The 23,743-nt window shown below is 50.9% G+C and overlaps 1 protein-coding gene across 1 annotated transcript in view; it reads left to right on the top strand.

Moving 5' to 3' along the window:
• Positions 1-5,701: 5,701 nt before the first annotated feature.
• SH3BP5 (SH3 domain binding protein 5) overlaps positions 5,702-23,743 on the top strand; it is a 70,165-nt gene continuing 52,123 nt past the window's right edge. Inside the window, exons 1-2 of the mRNA XM_027961858.3 lie at positions 5,702-5,976; positions 7,655-7,717. Coding sequence (XP_027817659.2) covers positions 5,830-5,976; positions 7,655-7,717 — 210 coding nt within the window. The 5' untranslated portion in view covers positions 5,702-5,829. The remainder of the gene's footprint in view (positions 5,977-7,654; positions 7,718-23,743) is intronic.

The following is a 23,743-nucleotide window of genomic DNA, read 5'->3' as shown; positions in this document are numbered from 1 at the left end:
CTTTCTGCCCTTAAGTCCACCCAAGCTCCCTTCCCCCGAAGACAGGAGAGTGAGGCCCCCTGAACACGGCAGGATTTTCCTTCAGTGTTTATTACATAAGCTGGAGTTTCTCTCCACACCTATGGGGCTAGAAACATCCCCACACACTCATTCCAGCGGGAGACGAGATGGGGAGACAGTCTCTCTGTTGGACACCTGCTTCCTTTATCATTCAGGAAGGAAGAGGCTGGGACGGTAAACATGCGACCCCAGTGAGGACGTGGGGTTAGAAAAGGAGCGGTTGGTATTAATGCCGTGAAAGGAACCAGATCCTGACAATAAGGACCCGTTCTGGAGGAATCTGTAAACCCGGGCTCATCCAGCCCGCTACCCTTCTCCCCCTTTTTTCCAAAGGTCAGCCCACTGTCCTCAGGGGCAAATGGGACGACCCGGAGGCTGCGATCGTCACCCAGGACGGCTTTCAGCTTGAGGAAGTGGAGGAACAGGGAACAAACACACTCGGCTTACTTCCCCCTAGTTTAACCAAACTGCAAGGAGGTCGTGAAAGTAAACTGAACCGGGGGCCAAAGAATGTCGCCTGGCCTGGCTTCCAGTGGACAAAGAATGTTGCGGCCATCATCCATGCAGCCGCCCCCCAGGCAGCCCCGAGGGGATTCAGGTGGGAAAACCCAGGATGCTGGCCCTAGGCAGTGCAGGCGCTTATCTAAGGAATAATTTCAATGAACCCAGACTCTGCATCTAAGCACTGAAGTCTTACCTTGAGAGCTCCCCTTTTGCGCTTAGCAGTCATCTTTTGATGTTTGACCACATTGACCACCCCGCCCCACCCCAATGCCAGCACAAACTTTTTAATGTCCTGGCTGCACCCTTACCTCTTTGCAGCAGTTCCTATCCAGAGAGGCTGCCTCTCCGCCTACAGTCCTCAGTGAGCTCCCTGAAGAAAACATGACTTGCAACTTTTAGGCTGTGCATTTTTCTTCTAAGGACAGCAGGGAGTATGTCTCCAAGTGAAGGAGTCCCTGGGGTTCTGTTCCATTGTCAGCCGTCCACACATTTGCCCATACCATGAGCGATGTGATCAAGCTGCCCCAAATCACAGCTCTGGCACTGTTAGGGGAATCACTGACTGAAACCACTCACCTCGGCCTGATAGCAACCACCGGCACGAGTCAGCTTAAACAGGAGATCCTGGTAAGGAACGTGCAACTAACAAGCGATCACCAATGGAAAGAATTTAAAGAAGGAAAAGTAAGTCGCTCAGTCCTGTCCCACTCTTAGCGACCCCCTGGACTGTAGCTTATGAGGCTCCTCCATCCATGGAATTTTCCAGGCAAGAGGACTGGGGTGGGCTGCCATTTCTTGGGAAAGGTCAAAAAGAGAGAGGTGATGGCAGCGCATATGTCCTGCCGGCCTCCCAGGATCCTGGAGTCCATGTGGGCTGAACTCCAGCTACACTCCATCCATCTTACCTCAGGAAGGACCCTGAGTCAGGGCTGGCCAGAGATAGCCTGGACACTAAGCGCGTCGCCGTGAGACCCGACTGTGAGCCGTGAGGCAGGGCAGCCCCCTGGGGCCCTTCTCCGCCTGCTCTCCACCCAGTGCCCCTTCCCAACAGTCTCCTGCTTTGTCAGAACATGTGTCTCCTCGGATAATTCATGCCCCAGTGTCAGACCAGAGCCCACTCGGGGGTCTCCCTCCCTGCAACAGTGCGGTGCAGGCGTCCTCCCCACCACTCCGACCCCTCCAAGCCTGGCAAGGCACAGCTGTGTCCTTGGAAATCAACGTCACACACGCAGCACTAAAAATCTGTTTTCTCCAAAGGGGGCAATGCTATAATTGGGCAATTGATTCTTCAGAGGAACTGAAAAATCCAGGAACTGTAGATCCCAGGAGCTAATCCCTTATGAGCAGCACCTTATCTAATGATCACAATCATTTCAATTGTTAAACTGTATTTAAAGGCTCTTGAAATGGGCAGAAATGTACTGTGCCCCAAATACTCCGCCAGTGGCCAAATTCGAGGTCTTGGGGGTGGTGACGAGTCTTTTGAGTGACCGAGGCAGTGGGACATTTAAATAGAAATAAAAAAGCATAGCTCCAACCAGAGGGTACGTTTCCTCTCGCTCAGTGTTTCTCAAACTTTTTATTGCCGGTACGTCCTTACATTTTTTTAAAGTGATTGAAGACCTCAAAGAGCTGTTGTTTCTGTGGTACATCTACAGGTGGTTGCTGCTGTGTCGAAATGAAAACCACTTTAAAAACTTTCATGAATTCATCCAAAAATAACAGCACACTTATTACACGTTAATGTGAATATAATAATTCTATGAAAGATAACTCTAGCTTTCAAAATGAAAAATAAATGTTTCCAAAAGAAAATAAAATACTGACAAGGTCATCGTTTTCCATTTATGTGTGGCTTACCAGGTAGCTGGATTCTCATGCCCTCTGCATTCAATCTGTTGCGGTACCATGCTGTCATGTAACTTTTAGGAAACCCCAGTGAATATTCATAAGAGAATGAGAGTGAGGAAGGCAAGTCTTGTCTTGTATTTCTCTGCAAGTTTTGATTGCATGTGTATCCTGAAAGTTCTCAGAGACGTCCAGGGATCTCCAGCCCATCCTTCAGAGTCATTCACCCAGATCACATATGGCAGCCAAATAAACATTAGGCATTTATTTGGGTTCCAAGCCCCTTATAAGGCTTGCCTCCTTAATACGTGTGGTAGGCAGCAATATACCTTAGCTCCATTCTTGTACATATTCCGGTAAAATGCTGGGAGCTTGTGACTATGACGGGACAGCCACCTCCACGATTATGCTGTGAAGATGGTACAGACGACTTTATCCTGTGTGGACCTGACCTACCCACACGAATCCTTAGAAGGGACTGGTCTCCCTGGAAAGGGAGACAGCACAAGGGAGGTCCTCTGCTGCTGGCTTTGAAGATGCTGGGGGTCACATCGCTAGGAATGTAGGTGGCCTCCAGCAGCCAGGAATGGCCCTTGGCTGACAATAAGGAAACGGGCGTCTCAGTCCTACAACCGCAAGGAGCCGAATCCAGCCAACAGCCTGAATGAGCTTGGAGGGACTTTTTCCTTAGAGCCATCAGAATGGTCTGGAGCCTGGTCAACACCCTGGTCTGGTCTGGGAGACCCTGAGCAGAGAAGCTAGTCTCACTGTGCCTGAATGTCAGGCCTACAGTTGTTGTTCGGTTGCTAAGTTGTGTCCAACTCTTTGTGACTCCATGGACTGTAACCCCCTAGGCAACGCTGTCCACTGGGTTCTCCGGGCAAGAACACTGGAGTTAGGTTGCCATTTCCTCCTCTAGGGGATCTTCCTGACCCAGGGATCCAATCTGTGTTTCCTGCTTTTTCAGGTGGATTCTTTCCCACAGAGCCTACAAGGGACACCCCCTTCCCCGTTATAAAACTGTGAGTTAATAAACAAGCCCTGTTTTAAGCTACTAAACTTGTGGTACTTTGTTACACAGCAACAGAAAATGAATATAATATGCATTATCTTAAATTTATCTTAGAATTACACAGATAATCATAAATATATCCTCCTGATAAAAATGAAAGTATTATTAAGAAATGAAGAGTTCCCTCTGACATCTCCAACCCCCGATCCTAGCCAGTCTTGGGCCCTTCCCTACCCTCCTTCTCAGGGCTAGCCACTCTTGTGAGGGTACAGAGTCTCCCTTGCAGCTCTCTTCCTATGCATGGATGTGCACATGTGTGTGTCCATAGAAATATATAATAGTGCTGTGCTTTATTTTCCTTTTTTAAACTTCAGAACACTTATTGGGATCCTTTCTATAGCTGGCCCAGGTCTTCTAAAAATAAAGCAACAAAAGTCTACACTGACGTTCAGAAGCCGTTTCCCTGTGTCCCATAGAGGCATTGAACCACCTATTGCTCTTAAATCTAAACTTAAACAGAAATGTCCTCTGGAGGCTGTTGTTCACATGGTGATGATGAGGTTCCACCACTAGGAAGTGTTCAGAATCAGGGCTGACCTCACTTTTCTTGTTTTTAATCTCTGTCTCAGTTTGTTCACAGCTGGGGTCAGTCTGTTCAGGTACAGGCTCAGTTCCAAGCCAACAAGGAGACACTGGTGGCTCTTGTGTCCCAAAGTGACTCTTAATGGCCATCTTGACCCTGCCTTCATCCCTCACTGGGAAATGAAAAGCAACTATGTCGTTAGCAAGGAATTTGAGAACATCTCACGAAGAACTGCTGACTCTCTCGATTTAAAGAACAATGAACAGGTATGACCTGTTCAGAAACAAACCCATGACATACACCTGTAGTACCTCCAGGAGACAGTGAGACTCCTTTGATGGGGAGGACCACGGTGCCAGAGTGTGTAGGGCGGAACCTTGCCCAAGGGGTAACCCCCCAACTTGGCTTCTGATAAAACCAACCATAAACAGGTTTCCCAAGGCTGGTTTTAATGACAAGCTCTCAGAAAGAAGCTCCTTTCCCAAGTAAGTCTGCCCTCCAAACTCAACAGAGCCCACAGGCCACAAGCCTTTGCGTAGAAAGAGCGTACACTCTGCGTTTTTGTAGTGAAAGAGATGTTAGCAACGGCCAGTGGCAATGTCCTTGCCTGCTTTGCTAGGGTCATCTGACCTTCTGCTCCCCTGACATCACAGTGGCCCTGACATTTCATAAAAGCGCAGACATGACCTTTATTTGGATTTTTTTGAGTTTGCGGGGCAAGTTCTGGCGCCCCATTCTGTTCAGGGTGGGCAGGAAACCTCCTCAGTCAGTAACCCCTTGGATGGAGTGTGTCCATTTACAGAGGTTAACACTCACATCTCCTGGAGAAGGCTGCAGGCACACACGCAACCACCCACAACCCTGATCAATGGATTTCCCATGCTTCCCAGCTATTCAGGTAGGGCCATCCCACAACTCTGAAGGCAGAGCTTCTTGGGTGTGGAGCTCTGCTCAGTGGGGACACAGCCTTTGGACAAGGAATCCACCCCTGGAGCTGGAGCCGGCGGCTCCCCTCTGGGTCATTGCGTGTCTGCTATGCGAGCGCGCGTTTCCGTTCCCTTTTCTGGGGATACATTTCTTCAGCTTCACCCAAGGGAACAGAAATGCTTGGAGTGTACACAGGGGTTTGAGTCTTGCAACTGGTCCAAGGTCACGGAGGACAAGCTTCTAAAGGGGACTTCAGATGGTGGAAATACCCCCCGACTTTCCTTCCACGTGCCTCCCTGGTGGCTCAGACCGTAAAGAATCCGCCCGCAAAGCAGGAGACCCGGTTTTCACCACTGGGTCAGGAAGATCCCCTGGAGGAGGGCAAGGCAACACACTCCAGTGTTCTTGCCTGGAGAATCTCCATGGACAGAGGGCCTGGGGGCTAAATCCATGGGGTCGCAAAGAGTCGGACACCACTGAGCGATTAACAATTTCCCTCCACGGAGTCACTTCGCCTTGGCAGAGGCGGGAGGGGGAAGAGCACCCGGACACCCGGCGGCCGACCTTGGGGAGCTGGCGATCTCTTCCGGCGGCTAAGTTAAAACTGGGGTGAGGGCTCCCCCATTTCACCACCTACGGGCTTGCTGGTGGGGAGGTTTTGTGACGGAGCGCGGTTCCCCGGGCGGCCGGGCCGAGCCGGGCGGCGCGGGGCGGGCCGGGGGCGGAGCGGCCGGCGCTGACGGCCGCGGCGGAGAGGGGGCGACCGCGCCCACTTCCTCCGGAGCCCGGGGACCCGCGGCCGCGAGCGGCGCCCAGCTCCCCCGCCCGGCCGTGGCCAGGAGGCTCCGGCGCGACCTGCGGCTGCCAGCCCAGCGCGTCCCTGGCCGCAGCCGGCATGGACGCGGCGCCGAGGCGGAACCGCCCGGAGGGGCCGGCGGAGCGCCCGCCGCCCGCCCGGGACTCGGAGGAGGAGGAGGAGGAGGAGGAAGCCGGGATGGAGCCCGGGCTGGCGGACGAGGAGGAGGTGGACCCCCGGATCCAGGTAGGAGGCGCGGGGGGCGCGCGGGGGCCCTGGCCTCCGCGCTCAGCCCGCCTCGGAGCTCCGGGTGCCTGCGCGCAGGGGAGCGGCCCGGGGAGGCCCGGGGCTGCGGGGGAGAGGCTCCGAGCGCCGAGTTTCGCCCGGTTCCTGGGGAGGCTGCGGTGCCCGCGCGGACGCGGCCCGACTCCATCGCCGGGACTCCCGCTTGGACCCGGGAGATTGCCCGCAGCGTGCCCTGCGCTTGGGGCGGACGTGCAACAAAGAGGAAAGGGGGCGGGGGCGCCTCGCCGGGTTCGGGGGTACCCGATCCGGCTCTGCGCGCCGCGGGCTCTGCGCAACCTCCGGACTCCCGGAGCCCGGCCGGCGGCATAGCGCGCGCCCCCGGGGCGGTGGGCGCCGGCCACCCACCTACAACTGGGGCGGCCGCCCTGCCCGGGGGTCGGAGCCCTCACCTGGCAGAGGGGACCGTCCGGAGCCACCCCCGCCCCCGCGCCGATTCATTGTTAGCAAACCGAAGGGTTTATTGTCACCCCCGGCGCAGCCCTCCGGCTGGCCTCAAACGGTTTAAAACCCAGCTTTTCCTCCTTGTGAGGTCGAGTGTGAACAGAAACCAGGGCCAACTGGTGCGCAAAGCTGACGCGCGAGAAGGCGAGAGGGTTGGCCTGCTTCCTGCGCCTCCATTTCTCCGGGAGATGATTAAAAAGCAATTTCCTAGCCGAGATCTCAAAGTGACAGCTTAACCTCTTCACCCTCTAAGCAAAAGAGCACAGCACACCCCTTTGTAAGACCCATGTTTCCACTCTTCCGTAAGTCACTTGTAACAAACCCTGCTTTTCAGCATGAACTGCGATTTCTGGAGACCTAATTGGTTTTTCAGTGTGCAGATCTATTAAAAAGCTCATTTAACTCAGCTGTTGTGTTTAACTGAATTGTTACGGCAGGTGAGCAAGATAAAAATCAGGGGGAAAAAGCTTCCTATTAGGAATTCTATTAAAATCAGTTTGGGCTACTACATTTTGTTTTCTTGGTAGGGGAATTCTGTTAACAAGATCCTTTGTTTGCAGAGCAAAAAGAGTTAACTTCATGCTGGGCGCTTTTTACAAAATGTTAGCTTGTAAATATTTAAAGGATCAGGATTAAAGCTAGTTTTAGTTGTTTTGTAAACAGCTAGGTAGTTTGAATAATTGGCAGTTGGAAAAGAAAATGCTTTCTACAGAAAAATGCTCAACTTTGGGTGAGTTAATGCCAGAATTCCACCCTTGGTTCGCATGATTTCAATACTTTAGGCTTGGCTTTGTTTTCTTTTATTATCTTTTCTGCAAAATTCCTGCTCTAAAGCAGAAAGCATTATTTTGATTTAGCCTCTAAACCGTTTATAACAGGTGGGTTTACCTGAAGGCACAAACCTGCAATAAATAATTGACCTTCTAAGAAAAGACAAATTCCTGGAACCTTAAGTCATTTTCAAAAAGGCCACTCTCAAGAAAAGGGTTTCAGAAATGCTGACATTCATTTGTTCTTCCAGCCAAGGCACAACTGTTTTCCTTGACAATTAATATGGACTGGTTCCTCTTCCTACAAACTGACCAGAGTAATTTTGCAGATTTTGGGGCTGAGTCACAGTGGAAACCAAAGACAAGCATCCCTGAAGTCTTTTTTTTCTGTCCCTTTTCTTCATCAGGGAGAACTGGAGAAACTCAATCAATCCACGGATGACATCAACAGGCGGGAGACTGAACTTGAGGTACAGAGAGCTGGGTCCTGAAGCGAAGGTGGCTCCTGTCCTGCTGACCCCAGGCTGGTTCATTCTGTTTTAATAGCTGCAGAGTGGTTGCTGGCGTTCCCTCCTTGAAGTTGAGCAATAGCAAGCTGCCCGACAGAATGAATTACACCACTGAGGCCAGCTTGTGGGTGGAACACACGAGGATCCAATTTCACGTGGTTTTTTCATCCTGGAAACTCGGAGGGGCCCAAACCAAGGGCTTTAGACACTCTTAAGCCCTAAAGTTAACGTGTCTGTTGAAAAGTTAGAAGGATTGAGGGGGGGAAATGAGCTCTGCCCTTTAATGGATAAGAATGAATGAGCTCACAAAATCTCTTAAATATTTTACAGCGACTCCTTACATTGCTGCTTGGAAATATCATGTGTTTCCTCAAAAAGACTTAGATCTTTTTTGACTTTTGGGCCCTAACCATGTGCTGCCCCCCTGTCCCCGCCCTTCCACTCTCCTGCTTTTTTTCTTTATTGTCTGCTTGGGTGTAGAATATTAATGATCTTAATGGCAAAGAAAAGCTGTTTAGTCTCAGAAGTGCTTTCCTGCCTGGAAAAATCTGGGGAGCCGAGACCTCGATTTGAAGTTCATGGGCATCTTCCCACCTGAGTGAACAGACTGACAGTCTTCGTGGCTCCCACTTAGCCCCCATCCCTTTCCAGCAGTGGCCGGTTTTCCCACCACTTCCCTGCAGGTTTGACAACCCCGGCTTGTGTCTGGGAGCTGTGGGAGGGCCGGCATCTGTAGCAGAAGGGGCGGGAAGGTCAGCAGAAGGGACGGGCGCCGCTGGTCCCTCCGGGTGAGGGGGTGGGAGGTCTCAGGAATGTGATCCACCAGCCTGGCAACCCTGCTTGGTCCCTGCATGTCGAGGCCAGAGGTGGCCAAGAGGCAAAGCTAGTTTGCCGAGCTGCTTCTGAGGGACTCCTCCTGTGTTCTGATTCATCTGTGAGCCCTCTTCTCCCCCAAGTGAAGTACCTTCTGTGTGTGGAAATTTTTTGCACGTATGATGAATCAGGACTGTTTGTTGGGCAGTTGAAATCTCTTAGAATCTCACGTTTGGAATTCATTTAGCAGCATGACCTGTTTCATTTCTATCAGGGTTTGACGTTTCCAAAAAGGTTTTTTTTTTTTAATTTTTAATGTCTCTCTCTCTGGCTGCTGTGAGTCTTGGTTACAGCATGCAGGATCTGTAGTTGTGATGTGCGAGCTCTTAGTGGCAGTGTGTGGGGTCTGACCAGGGCTCGAACCTGGGCCCCCTGCATTGGGAGTGCAGAGTCTCAGCCCCTGGGCCACCAGGGAAGTCCCCCGAGGGTTTTACAAGCTTTACTTCCTTCCACCTTGTCACAGCAGCCCAGAGCTGCGCTGTTCATGATGGCTGCCTCTAGCCACATGTGGCTATTTGAATTTAAATTAATAACAAATAAAATTAAAAGTTCACTTCCTCAGTCATAGCAGCAGCAGCAGGGGCGCGGTAGGCCTGGTATTGGACAGATCAGAGAAAACTCCCATCATCGTAGACAGTTCTACCAGGTGGCCTGGGCCTGGCAGGTAGGGTGGGAGGCAGGGACTACCAGTTCTCCAGGGGAGGATATGGAGGTCAGTGTCCTCACAGGTCAGCCACACGGCAGAGCCTAGTCATTTTTCAGATCCCCTTCCATTTCTCATGTCCTGCGATCCCAAATATCAGCAGACAAGTTAGAGATTTTTGTGTTTTTTATTTTTTAGCAAAGTACTGATTGATTCAGGGCCTCTCAGGTGGCGCTAGTGGTAAAGAACCCGCCTGCCAAAGCAGGACGGTCCCCTGGAGGAGGGCATGGCAACCCACTCCGGTATTCTTGCCTGGAGAATCCCATGCACAGAGGAGTCTGGCGGGCTACCGTCCATGGGGTCACAGAGTCAGACACGACTGAAGCGATTTAGCACGCACGCACGGTTTATTCATCCAGCACATATTTATAGGGCTGCTCCCCACCGGCCCCTGTCCAGGTTGTGTTCCCCTTCTGAGGCACAGTTGTTTCATCTCAACTCTCTTCAGCCCTGATTTCCGAAGCCCCTTTCTGGACACACTTAGGTCCTTGAGTGTCACGGGAAACTCTGACAGGTGTTTCCTGCCTTGCTCCGGAGGGCACTTGGCAGCCGCCGGGAGAGGGGGTCAGGCTGGCCTGTGTCACCGGCTGCCCTTTCCGTGGCCTTATTATGACCAGGGTGTGTGTGCTTAGTTGCTCAGTCGTGTCCGACTCTCCGCGACCCCATGGACTGCAGCCCGCCATGCTCCTCTGTCTGTGGAATTTTCCAGGCAAAGGTTACTGGAGTGGGTTGCATTTCCTTCTGGTGGACTCAGATGAGTATAGTGCAAACTCTGGACGTCATGAAAACTTCCTTAGCAGCCATGTTGAAAAGGAACAAGAAACAGCTGGAGCTAATTTCCATCCAATTTCCTTTAACCCAGAATTTTTGAGATAGAATAATTTCAGTGTGGAATCAAAACAGGAAAACCACGAGTGAGATGCTTTGCACACATTTTTGTGCCCAGAGAAGTCTTGTACATCTTTTATACCTAGAGCAGAGCACATCTCACTTCAGACCAACCAGGTTTAGGAGGGCAGCCCGGGTCTAATTGGTGGGGTTTCAGCCTCTGTGCAGGCTCTCTGGACACTGCTCACACTCACAGAGCCCACCGGGGAGCGGATGGCCGTTGTCTGGCGGGCTGTGTCCCTTTGGGCAGGCACTGGGCACCCACCTTGGTGTCGGGCTTGCAGCCTCTGCTGATCCAAGCAGATAGGGGTTCGAGACAGAGGCCCTGCCTCAGGGCATTGATGTCTCAGTTGAGGCTGGGGTATGGAGAGGTGGCTAGTAATTACGGATTGAGAGTCCAGTAGAAGAGCGACCCGACAGAGGAATCTCCGGAAAACACTGAGCGGAACAAGGGAGCCTGTGTGCGGAGCGGCAGATGGAGGGAGCGGTGGGGGTGCCGGGGGAGGGCGGGCACAGATGGGTGTGGGCCAGGGAGCAGCCACCTGAGCACATGGATGGTCCTTCTTGTTTGCAGGAGTTTCCGCTAAGCTTGCGGGAAACTGGCTCCTGAGGGAAATGTTGTGACCAAAGGCTTTCAGTAAGTTCAACCTCATTAGGCTCCTGTGAGCCGCTGGTCCCCCACGTACACTGATCAGTTCGTAACTTTGTGTTTCTGTTTAAAGACACATTCAGTTCAGTTGCTCAGTAGTGTCCGACTCTTTGTGACTCCATGGACTGCAGCACGCCAGGCCTCCCTGTCCATCACCAACTCCCAGAGTTTACTCAAACTCATGCCCATTGAGTCGGTGATGCCATCCAACCATCTCATCCTCTGTTGTCCCCTTCTCCTCCCGCCTTCAATCGTTCCCAGCATCAGGGTCTTTTCCAATGAGTCAGTTCTTCACATCAGGTGGCCAATGTGTTGAAGTTTCAGCTTCCGCATCAGTCTTTCCAATGAATATTCAGGACTGATCTCCTTTAGGATGGACTGGTTGGATCTCCTTGCAGTCCAAGGGACTCTCAAGAGTCTTCTCCAACACCAAAGTGCAAAAGCATCAATTCTTCAGTGCTCAGCTTTCTTTCTAGTCCAGCTCTCGCATCCGTACGTGACTATACTGGAAAAACCACAGCCTTGACTAGACGGACCATTGTTGGCAAAGTAATGTCTCTGCTTTTTAATATGCACATGATATTATTGTAAAGATTTTTTTAAAATGTGGACCATTTTTAAAGTCTTTATTGAATTTGTTAAAATAGTGTTTCTGTTCTCTGTTTTGAGTTTCTGGCCTGTGGAATCTTTGTTCCCCAACCAGGGATGGAACCTACACCCCTGTGATCCAGGAAAGGCAAAGTCTTAACCACTCGACCAACATGGAAGTCCCTAAAGACACCTTATTTAATGTGTAGTTTTGGTTCATTCATGTTGAGCTTGGCCATCAGCACCATGACTCAGCCTGATCAAAGGTTATTCAACTTGTGTTTTCTCCGTTAGGCTCATCACAGCTTTCCTGGGCTTAGGACACTAGCCAGCCCTTTAGCACTAGGCTTGGGGTCCATTTTAAGCAGCAAAACCACCAATGTAAAGCACACAAACGCAGAAAGTGTGGCACTAAATGGACTGTGTCGAGGACGCCTGTTTGTAGCACGAGAGCTGGAGCAGGGCAGAGGAGTCAGTCCCTCCTCCCCGAGAAAGCCCCGCGGGCGCCTGGAGCCTCTTGCACTCTGTGCAGGCCCGTGCATGGCTATAGAGCGGCACAGTGTTTTCTGGAATTAGTGAGTAGACAGATTCACAGATAACGACGACTGACTGTGTATATTTCAGGGCCTCTGGGGCGGGGCTTCTGCTGTCCGTGTTTCCTTTCCTGTGCTTTTTGATTATGGTCTGCAGGGCCCAGCACCCCTCGTGACTCGGAGTGATTCCAGTGAATTGGTGACTCCGGTGCTCATGCACCGTTGACAACATCCACGATATGGAAGCAACCCTATGCGCTCACTGATGGGTGAATGGATAAAGATGTGGTACAGGACCTCCCTGGTGGCCCAGTAGTTAGGAATGGAGGTTTGCACTGCATTTGCTCCTTGGTTGGGGAACTAAGATCCTGCACGTGGTGCAGCCAAAGCATTTTTGGTACATATATGCATAATGGAATGTTACTCAGCTGTGAAAAATGAAATTTGCAGCAACATGGATGGACTTGGAGGGCATTACCCGAAAGTGAAAGAAGTCAGACAGAGACAGTGTAATACTGCTTATATGCGGAGTCTGAAAAATACAGCCAACTGGGGAATATGGCAGAAGTGAAGCAGACTCACAGGTGTAGACGACAAGCTAGTGGTTATCAGCACAGAGTATTGGGTGTAAGGTAGCCTCAGGGATGTTTGTATAATATGGGGAATATAGCCAATATTTTGTATTAACTATAAGTAGAAAGTTCAGTTCAGTCATTCGGTTGTGTCCGACTCTTTGCGACCCCATGAACAACAACACGCCAGGCCTCCCTGTCCATCACAATCTCCTGGAGTTTACCCAAACTCTTGTCCATTGAGTCAGTGATGCCATCCAACCATCTCATCCTCTGTCATCCCCTTCTCCTCCTGCCCTCAATCTTTCCCAGCATCAGGGTCTTTTCAAATGAATTGGTTCTTTGCATCAGGTGGCCGAAGTATTGGAGTTTCAGCTTTAGCATCAGTCCTTCCAGTGAACACCCAGGATTGATCTCCTTTAGGATGGACTGGTTGGATCTCCTTGCAGTCCAAGGGACTCTCAAGAGTCTCCTCCAACACCACAGTTTCAAAGTATCAATTCAGTGCTCAGCTTTCTTTATAGTCCAACTCTCACATCCACACATGACTACTTCTAAGGACACACTTCCCTATTTAAAGAGCACATTTCACAAAAGAGGAGGTTGAAATTGCAGAAACACTGAAGTAAAGTGAAGTCGCTCAGTTGTGTCCGACTCTTTGCAACCCTATGGACTGCAGCCCTCCAGGCTCTTCCATCAATAGGATCTTCCAGGCAAGAATACTGGAGTGGGTTGCCATTTCTTTCTCCAGGGGATTTTCCCAACCCAGGGACTGAACCGAGGTTTCCCGCATTGCAGGCAGATGCTTTACCCTCTGAGCCACCAGAGAAGCCCAGCCTTTAATCAGAAGGCTCTTGAATATGAGCTTGATGTTTCAAGTAAAGCAAATACATGTATTTTCCCACAGGCGCATTGGTTAATCAGCTTTAATCATTAACTCATGGAGTATTTCTTGAGCACCCACTGTGTGCTTCCCTGAAAGCCTGTCTGAAGGGGGCAGGCCTGGGGCAGGGAAGGACCCTCCAGAGGAACAGTCAGTGCTAAGGAGGGGCGCCTCCTGGGCTGGGCACCGGTGCCCTGGGGTTGGGGGGAGCTGGTTGGAGAAAGATAAGCGGTCCCTCTGCTTGTGGCAGCCTTGCCCCGGGGTGCGGCAGGCCGGGAGACGTGCTGATGCACTTGGACGCTGTGTACCCGACCCCGCGACCTGTTCTCAAAGGTTTGAAACGAGAAGCAGCAGAGACTTTCTAAGTCGCTGTCATCAGGATTTGTACTATTCCACGCCCAGTTCCTTAGCTCTTCACTGCCATGTGTAGTGTCTCCTTACCCCCCGTGCTGCTCGGAAGGTGGGCTCATCTTGGGGTGAAACGGTCGCTGATGAGGAGCAGGAAGGGCTCTCCAGGCCCAGTTGCCCACGCACATGTTTCTGGCTCGGAAAGCCACTGCACACTGACTTTTTCAGCCTGCCCTTCCCAGCGGGGGCAGAGGCGCTTCATTGTAAATGGCCGTGCTCTTTCTTTCCCTCTGTGCCTGGGTGGAGGCAGTTTGAAAAAGCATCCGAATTCTGGACATCTGTGTTCCTCAGACTCACAGAAGGCCTGCACCCAGCATCAACCTTCTCCTTTGCCAAAAACTAGCAAACAGTTTCTCTTTAAAAAACTGTCCCGAGCTTGGAAAGTTGGGGTGGGGGAGGAGAAGAGCGGGTGAATTGGGAGCAGCCTGGACTCTTCCTAATGAATTACTAGCTCAAGTCAGGGGGAGAGAGATTCTTTTCTCAGAGGACAGTGTTGCCACATCTTAGCACTTTCTCCTTTAAGGAGTGTGTGTGTGTGTGTGTGTGTGTGTGTGTGTGTGTGTGTTGCATGAGTGAGGCTGGAATCTTTTTGTACTTTCATAAAGTGTGTCTGTGTGGGTGGTGTGAGTGTGTTGCGTGTGGTGTGTGGGTGTGTGTGTTGCATGAGTGAGGCTGGAATCTCTTTGTACCCAGCACTTTCTTCTGTAAGATGTGTGTGTGTGGTGTATGTGTGTTCTGAGTGTGTGTGGTGTGTGTGTGTTGTATGACTCTATGTATGGGTGTGGTGTGGTGTGTGTGTGTATGGTGTGTGTGTGTATGCTGTGTGTATGCTGTGTGTATGCTGTGTGTGGTGTGTGTGGTGTTTGTGTGTGTGCGTCTGTGTGTGGTGTGGTGTGTCTGTGTGTAGTGTGTGTGTTGCATGACTGCATGTGGTGTGTGTGTGTTGTATGACTGTGTGTGATGTGTGTGTGTTACATGACTGTCTTTGTGTGTGGTGTGTGTGGGGTGTTGTGTGTTGCATGACTGTATGTGGGGTGTGTGTTTTGCATGACTGTATGTGGTGTGTGTGTGTTATCTGACTGTGGTGTGTGTGTGTATGTGTGTGTATGCTGTGTGTGGTGTGTGTGTGTGTTATATGGCTGTGTGTATGCTGTGTGTATGGTGTGTGTGTGTTGTATGACTGGTGTGTGTGATGTGTGTGTGGTGTCTGTGTGTGGTGTGGTGTGTCTCTGTGTGTGTTGTGTGTGTTGCATGACTGTGGTGTGTGTGTGTATGTGTGTGTATGCTGTGTGTGGTATGACTGTGTGGTGTGTGTGGTGTGTGTGTGGTGTCTGTGTGTGCGTCTGTGTGTCTGTGTGGTGTGGTGTGGCTCTGTGTGTGTTGTGTGTCTCTGTGTGTGTTGTGTGTGTTGCGTGACTGTGTGTGGTGTGTGTGTGTATGGTGTGTGTGTATGTGTGTGTATGCTGTGTGTGTGGTATGACTGTGTGGTGTGTGTGATGTGTGTGTGGTGTCTGTGTGTGCGTCTGTGTGTCTGGGTGTGGTGTGGTGTGTCTCTGTGTTGTGTGTGTTGCATGACTGTGTGTGTGGTGTGTGTATGGTGTGTGTGTATGTGTGTGTATGCTGTGTGTGTGGTATGACTGTGTGGTGTGTATGTGTGGTGTGTGTGATGTGTGTGTGGTGTCTGTGTGTGCGTCTGTGTGTCTGGGTGTGGTGTGGTGTGTCTCTGTGTTGTGTGTGTTGCATGACTCTGTGTGTGTGTGGTGTGTGTATGTGTGTGTATGCTGTGTGTGTGTGTGTTGCACAGTGAGGCTGACTGTCTCTGGGGGCATCTGGTTGCAGGGTGCAGTACCCTTGAGGCGTCTGTGTAGCCCGTCCCGAGGCCCTCCTGTGGCTCTGGCTCATGCTGGGTCCTTCCTGTGCCGGGGGCGTTGGCCACAGAGTGGGGGACCCGGGCGGGGTCTTGGGAGTTGGGGGCGCTCTGATGTAACGGGGGCTTTGGCATCGAGGCCTGGGGACTCAGGTTTTCGGGAGGGCTGGCCACTGGCAGGGGAGGGCGGAGAGTGGCTGTGCAGATGCCCCGCAGCCTGGATGGCGTGGCGGGGAGGGGAGCCTGCGGGGTGGGGGGGAAGACCTTTCGGTAGCCAGCTGGGTGTGACGTCTTTTCTGGGCCTCTGGGGCGCCCAGCTCTGACCCGAAGTTTGGCCATCAGATCAGTAGGACTCAGGGCTGCCTGCTTGGGTGACAGTCCCCTTGTTGCTGCTGGAATGTCCGTGACTTTTGACCCAGCGATTGCACTTGGAAGAATTTGTCCTAAGGGGGTAACTGGGCACAGATCCAGGTCTAGCAGGGTTCACCGCAGCCTTGTTTGAAAATGCTGGAGAATTGTGACTCCGCCTAACTGTCAGTAGGATGTTGCTGAAACAGATGAATACAGAGCCCAGGCGCTGGTTGAGGGAATCCGGGCTTCACGTGTTGACCAGCTTGTTATTAACCAAGAAATGCATCTGAATGGGAAAAAGCAGGTTCCAAGAGCATGGGTTCGTGATTTAGAATCATGATGCTATTCTAAAAACTATGTTTATGCGAATAAACATATCTGGAAAGAATTACATGCCAGCTATTATATCTGCTGGAGAGATGAGTGAGATGTATTCTCTTTATATTTTTTCTGTGTTTTCTGAATTATTTGCTTTGAGTTTGTACTCCTTTATAGTCAGAGGGGGAAAATAAAACCCCAGAGTCACGGGAAAGGGGTGTGTGGAGGGACATCTTGGCTTCAGGTGCCGTGGCTGGAACCTGAGCTCCGCTGACTTTGGGGGCACTTGCTGCTTTGGAGCCTGAGTTGCCAGGTCTGTGAATTGGAGTCATGAGTGGCCTGGGGGTTCTGGGGGGCCTGAGGCAGGAGGAGACGTTGTGTGCAGAAGGGCTTTGCTTGCTGCCCAGCCCCAGGGAGGGCGCGGCTTCCTGCATGCGGGGCTGGCCTGGAGCTTGGGGACCCGCTGGGTGTTCAGGATGGATGCAGGGAAGGTTCCAGCGAGATGCTCCGCCCTCCTCCCCAGGGCCCTGCCATGAGGTCCCTTTGTCAGAGACAGGCTCCAGGCAAGGGGCTAGAGAGAGGGCTCGTGGGGCCAGGATTACAGCAAGATGGACTCTGCGGGTCTGGAGCCACAGACCTCGGGCTCTGGAAATCACCTGTTTTTCCCCCTGAGCTGTGCTGTGTTAGGCTGTGTCTCCTCCTGAGGTTTGCCTGGGGCATAGTGGCTGCTCACCTGATGTTCGAGTGGATGGATGTTGACAGACTGTCCCTTGATGGCTGTGTGACCTGGGGCAAGTTACTCGACATCTCTGAACCTCAGTTTCCTCATCCCACGGATGGTTGTGTAGTAAGCCGTCAGTAAATATCATTGCTGCTGTTATTGGGAGAGGGCATGCGAGGGCTGTAGCGTGGTGGGGTCCTTGCAGGAAGGACTTGTGTCCCTCCTGGAATGTCCTTGTCTCCTAGCTGCTCTTCAGTAGTAACGAGAGCTGATAATAGTAATAATGGCAAAAAAAGTGCCTCCCGTGTGCCAGACCCCGTTCTAAGCACTTTGCATCTCTGAATCCTAAGCAGGACTGTGTGTGACCAAGCTGATCCTCCCTGTTCCGCTGATAAAACCAAGGCCTTGAGTATCTTGCTTTCACGGAATTGCCCAGCTCTGCTAGTGACACTGTTTGTTGACATTCTTTGCTGTGGGGGGCTGTCTTGTCCATTGTAAGAGGTTTAATAGCATCCTCTCCCTAAATGAGACCACTTCCTGCGCCCCCTGCCCAGTTGTGACACCAGGAACATCTCCAGCCTTGCAAGTGTCCCTGGGAAAGGGGACGGGGTTGCCTGGGGGGGAACCCCTGCCCTCGAGAAATGCCATCAAGGCGTGGTCCTTGCACCGCAGAACCAAGTTACGATTGCCCGGTCCTGGGCCCCACCCAGACCTGCTGACTCAGTCTCAGGAGGCTTGGCACCAGAAGTCTGTCTGAGCAGCGCTACCGGTCTCACGCTCTCTCTCAGGCTGTCTTCTGGTCATTTCTGTGCCAGCCTGGCTCCCTGTGCACTGGACTCAGCCCCTGGAAGGAAGGGCTTGGCCTCCCCATCTTTGTGCCCCAGTATCCCCCACAGTGCCTGCTTACAGTGAGTTGGGGAATGAATGGCTGGAGTCATGGTTAGAGCCAGACTCTGTGGACTTGCCGTGGCTCCTGCTGCACACACTGTCCCGCAGAATGGGCAGGGCCCTTTTCCCTCGCGCCTGCTCTGGAACTGCATCGGCCCCAGGGCCGTGCCTGGGCAGCCTTGATCCCAGGCACAGAGGCGTAAAGCACGACCTGTGACCTCTTCCTCCCCCAAACCCCTCCGTCCCAAAGGTCTGAGCTCATGGAGGTGTAGGACTCTGCCCTGCTTGGAGATGCTCAAGTTTTAAGAGTGTTTCACACCGGAATAGGATGCTGTGTGGATATGGACGCATAGCCATCATCTGTTCAGTGGGAAAGAAGCTAGTGGGGAAAATGGTTGTATAAAACTATGCTAGAGTTTATGTAAAAGCATATATACTTGCAGTACAATAACGTGTACATATGAGGAATAAAGGGTCTAGAACAGAGAGAATCAGAGCATTGTCCACAGACGTGACTCTGCTTGTTACCGATTAAGGTGCAGTGCCCACAGAAATTGAGAGTAAGATTTTACAAGGTTTTCTTTTTTGCCGTTTGACATTGCTGTGACATCCCAGTGGCTTTTCACTTTTCTGGTTCATTGTATTCTGCAAAAATTTTGACTCATGTTGATTGATGGTGGGGTTGGGGTAAGCAGTATCGTAGTTTCAGAAGCACGTAGCCTCACATGTTATTAATGGTTACTGCTAAGAATGCTGAGGATTTTATTTTTTTCGTTTCTCAACGTCTTCTGCATTATTTGCAACGGCCATTTTCACAGGCAGGGCATAAGGGTGGAGAATGTAGCACTATTATAAAAAGAAATCTTTATGAATCAAAGAAACGAATTTTCATGGAAGGAATTTTAGGAACGATGAGGGCTGGTAGGAAAAAATTTCTAGATTGGTAGTGCCTGCCCTAACTGGATAAGTCCTGATGTTGGTGGGTTTGCTTGGTGAACTATTGTATTGTTAAATTCTCAATGTGGTAATTCATGGAGCTTTGAAAAGAGCCTTAAAAGCCTTGTAGGGTTGTTTGCAGCCAAGATACCCTCATTTGTAACAATACAAAACAATCCCCAAGATAGAACAGTGGGATACATTCCAAGTATTAAGAATGTTTAGATATTCAAACTTAGTATATGGGTTTGAGTAGTAGCATCCTTTCTGCATGGATAAAGACTTTCAGGTACATATAGCCCTTGGACAGTGTCAGCCACTGTAGTGTCACTTAGGGAGAATGATGTTAGTGCAGGCTGTTGGCTAGAATATAGAAATAGCTGTCAGTGTTGAGATGGAGTCTGCTTGTCTGAAAACACATCGGCTGTCTTCCTTTTAAACAGTTCTGCAGATAGTATGTGAACTTTCCTGGCGCCATTGTGGGAACCTGGGCACCTGCAGTACAGGGACCCGACTGTGTCCCCAGCGTTATCCAGGTACCTTCCCTCTGACTGCAGGGTGTCTAGGGTGTCGTCACCTCAAAGGAAGACGGGCTCCGAGGGTTGGCGGCACTGTCGTCCCCACGGTTGAGAGAATCTTCAGATCCCCCTGTTGCCAGAGAGAGGTGGTCCCTGTGGGCGGCAGCCTTTTAATGTTGAACTATTGTTTTTCCTTCTGAGCATTTATTGTAGAGACTTTTAACATAGCAGTGTATTTGTGTGTGTGTGTGTGTGTGTTTGTGTGTTGGCTGGATGAATTAAACATCTCTTGAACCTCATCCTTTGGCAGGCATCCCAGGTATCTTCACCCAGCCCTCTGTCTCTGAAAGTACTTCCTCTGCCTATCACCACGTAGATGCTTCTAGAGTAGAGGCTGTATCCCTCTTATGCAACACATCTTAACCAAGAGTCTTACGGTCATTTGCAGATTGGCAAAGGTGCTCTTAGAGAGCTCAGAGAATCAGCCTCCTTCATTTCCTTAAAGGAAGATGGAAAACAATTTTGATCTCTTCTGGCCTGACTTTTTTTCCTATGCTGTGTTTTGCTGGCTTATCCAAGAGACATTAGCGTTTGCTCTGACGGATAGGAATTGCCATCAGGAAGACAATCACAGGAATGCCTGCTGCTGTGTATTCTCACTGCAGCCAAACCCGCTTAATGTAAATGCCTATCGTGTGGGGTCAGAGTCACACGCAGCATGATGAACGGAGTTCGGGTGTCTTTGTCCACCTGACCCTTTTGTTGACACAAAGAGCTTCAGCTTCATTCTGATAAATTTGAAACAGGCAGATTTGACATTTTCTCCCTGGTTTTTAGCTTTTTTGAAGAAGAAGAAATGTCCTTCCTCATGGTCCTAGTTCCTGTTTGCATCTAACAAATTACCCCCAAACTTCTTTACCCCAAATCAAATGCTTTCTCTTGCCCATGACTTGTGGATCGGGAATTTGGAGTGAGCTCCGAGGGGTGGTCCTCGCTGGAGGAGCCTCAGGCATTTGTGGCCACGATGTCAGCTGGGTGCGCTCATCCGCAGGCCCGGCTGGGCCGGTTGTCTGAGGAGCCCCCCGCCGTGGTGTCTGGCCGCAGATTCTGCGTCTTGGCTGCGGGCTCAGCTAGCCCCTGTTTCCATCCGCCTGCCCCAGCCTGGCAGTCCCAGGTGCTCCGACCTCCTCGCGGCGTCTGGCTGCCCCCAGTGGGTGTCTCAGGATGACCAAGTGGAAACACCAGAGCCTCGGGGGTCCCACAGCAGCACTTCCGTGGCGATCTGCTGGTCCAGGCAGCCAGGAGCCCAGCAGATTCAGGAGGACGGGCCTACACTGCATCTCTGGACGGGGTCAATGCCAAGGCATTTGAGCCCCTTAGAAGGTCCATGCTCTGGGTGGTAACACTGAGTCCGAAGCCAGCAGAAGTCCACTGGCTTCAGGAACAGCCATGGTTCGTGGGGCCTTGCCGAGTTGCTCTAATGGTTAACCAGCCAGCAGAGGAAGGACTTTGATTGTTCCTCTCAGTGACCCTTAAACCAGCCAGCGGCAATTAAAGCCACAGCGAGCCATTTTGAGCAGTGCCACGGCTTCTGCCATAAGGGACTCTTTGCTGCTTTGCCCCATTTCTTTAAAATTTTGTCTGAGAGAATATTACACCGCGGCTTCAACGCCTATTATAAAAAATTAGTGGCGCCCAGGGCCCCGGAGTACGATAGCTAGACACTTTATAAATTCAGGGCGGGCAGCTTTTGGCATGCTGCGTTCTTCCCCTGCCCTGGATTTTGCTAGCGTTCCCACTGCAGACATAGGATCCTGGTGTTGTAGGCGTTTGCTAGAAATTGGATCCATAACCACCCCCAGGTTGGAACTTGTTCAAGCAAATCGTACTTGAATGCTATGAAACTTGGGATTGAAAAAGCATAAGAAAACTTGTCTTAGAGCTGATACAGGAAAAGCGTGGACTTGGGCCTTCAGGAAATCTAGATTTGAATCCTCCCCCTGCCTCTTCGTAAGCTATGCAGTCTTGGCAAGGTTTTTAGCTTTTCCAGGTTTTTCATTTCCTTCTCTTGGAAGGGGGAACGGCAATACCTATCTTGCAGAGCTGTTAAGGATTAAATAAGGTGATGATTGTAAAGTGTCCCCTGTACCTAGCATGTAAAGTGTTCAGCCAACTGTGGGCCTTTCCTGTCTAACCGTTGCTGTTTATTGAATAACAACACCTCCATAAAAATCACTACTGTTTATCAAAAGCTGATTGCATTCCAAGCATTGTCCTAAGTGGTTTTATATAGGTTAGTTCTCACAGCAGCTCTTGAGGACGGTGCTGGAACACGGGCTGAGAGACCAAGCCAGTTCTCCTGGGCCACCCAGCCAGTGGGATGAAAACCCAGGATTTCAATCTGGGAGTCTGAGGCTGGAGCCCAGGCGCTGAAGTAGTTTTAAGATGTGTGTTTGTGGGTTTTGAGGGTGCATCCTCTGAGGTCCCCACTGAGGCTGGTGAGGGGGAGGAACGCTGATTTAGGACTTGGGGACCAGGTGTTCAGTCTCTGCCCTGACACTCGCCAGATATACATCTGTGGTGAGAGGGAGGCTTCAGTAACCCGCTCTGTGCAGTGGCAGCCTCTGAGTTAGATGACGGGCAAAGGCTTTGCCATCCCTGATAGTGAATGACTGAGACTTTAAAAAATGATTTGTTTTATTGAAATATAGTTGATTGACAGTGTGGTGTTAATTTCCGCTACATGGCAAAGTGATTCAGTTATACATATATATAGATTCTTTTTCATATTCGTTTCCATTATAGTTTATCACAGGATATTGAATATGGTTCCCTGTGCTGCACAGCAGGACCTTGCTGCTTACCCATTATATGTAAGAGTTTGCGCCTGCTAATCCCAAACTCCATCCCGTCTCTGCCCCACCCGCCCCTTGGCAACCGTGGACCTGTTCTCTATGCCTCTGAGTCTGTTTCTCTGTGTAGGTGAGTTCCTTCCTGTCATATTTTGTTTGTTTATTTTATTCGGTTGTGCTCTGTCTTCGCTGTGCCATGTGGGATCTTTACTGCATGTGGCTTCTAGTTCCCTGACCGGGGATCCAACCCTGGCCCCCTGCTTTGGGAGGGTGGAATCTTAGCCACTGGCCCACCGGGGATGTCCTTTTTATTCTTTTATTTGGGGGCCACACTGTGTGGCTTGTGGAATCTTAGTTCCCCAAGCAGGGACTGAACCCATCCCCCTGCAGTGAGAGAGCAGTCTTGCCCGCTGGACCACCAGGGAAGTCCCTGTGTTATATTGTAGATCGCACTTACGAATGATAGCACATGGTGTTGGCCTCTGTCTGGTTTACCTCGCTCAGTACGATCATCTCTAGGTCCGCCCATGTGGCTGCAGATGGCATGGTTTCATTCTTTTTTACGGCCGAGTAGTATTCCATTGTGTGAATTAATATATACAAACACACGTTATACACGTGCACACACACACACACACACACACACACACACATATATATTGTTGTTTAGTCACCAAGTTGCGTCTGTCTCTTTTGTGACCCCCAGCCTCCTCTGTCCGTGGGATTTCCCAGACAAGAGAAAGCCGTTTCCATCCATTGCCATTTCCTTCTCCAGGGGATCTTCCCAACCTAGGGATCAAACAGGCAGATTCTTTGCCACTGCGCCGCCTGGGAAGCCCCCACATTAACACCTGCGCACACGTCTTTTTATCCATTCCCCTTTGCAGGGCATTCATGTCGTTTCCAGGCCATAGCGTTGCTGTGGTCACAGGGAGCGCATGCATCTTTTTGAATGATAGTTTTCATTTTCTCCAGATATATGCCCAGGAGTAGGACTGCTGGGTCAGGTGGCAGCTCTGTTTTTAGTTGACTGAGGAACTTGCATGCTCTTTTCCACAGCGGCTGTACCAGTTTACTGGCAGGACAGATTTTGGTTTGAATCTAGCAACACACTGAATGGGCTGAGTCGTCCTCAGTCTTGATCACGGGGAAATAAAAAACGTAGGTGAATCTGTGCTGCGGCCAAACCTCGATCCTTATTGAAGCTGCACTTGTGCACAGTCGAAGAAAAGCCCTTGAGAAGATGGAAGTCCTCTGCCGCGTTCCTTCCCGCTTCCAGATCTGCTAGAAGCAGCCTCTTTTGACGTTTTCAGCCGTTTCTTCTGGGTCCTTCCATGTCTCTCACAGCAGCAGCAGTTTTTTTAACTTTGGTTCTTTTGCGTCCTCCGCCCTCCCTTCCTTCTGTTCCGTGAGCTGTGTCAGGAGGAAGGTCCTCCAGC

The sequence above is a fragment of the Ovis aries genome, chromosome 1 (genome assembly GCF_016772045.2).
Source record: "Ovis aries strain OAR_USU_Benz2616 breed Rambouillet chromosome 1, ARS-UI_Ramb_v3.0, whole genome shotgun sequence".
NCBI lineage: Eukaryota > Metazoa > Chordata > Mammalia > Artiodactyla > Bovidae > Ovis > Ovis aries.
The sequence above is the reverse complement of the archived record's forward strand: the minus strand, read 5'-3'. Positions and strand labels throughout refer to the sequence as shown.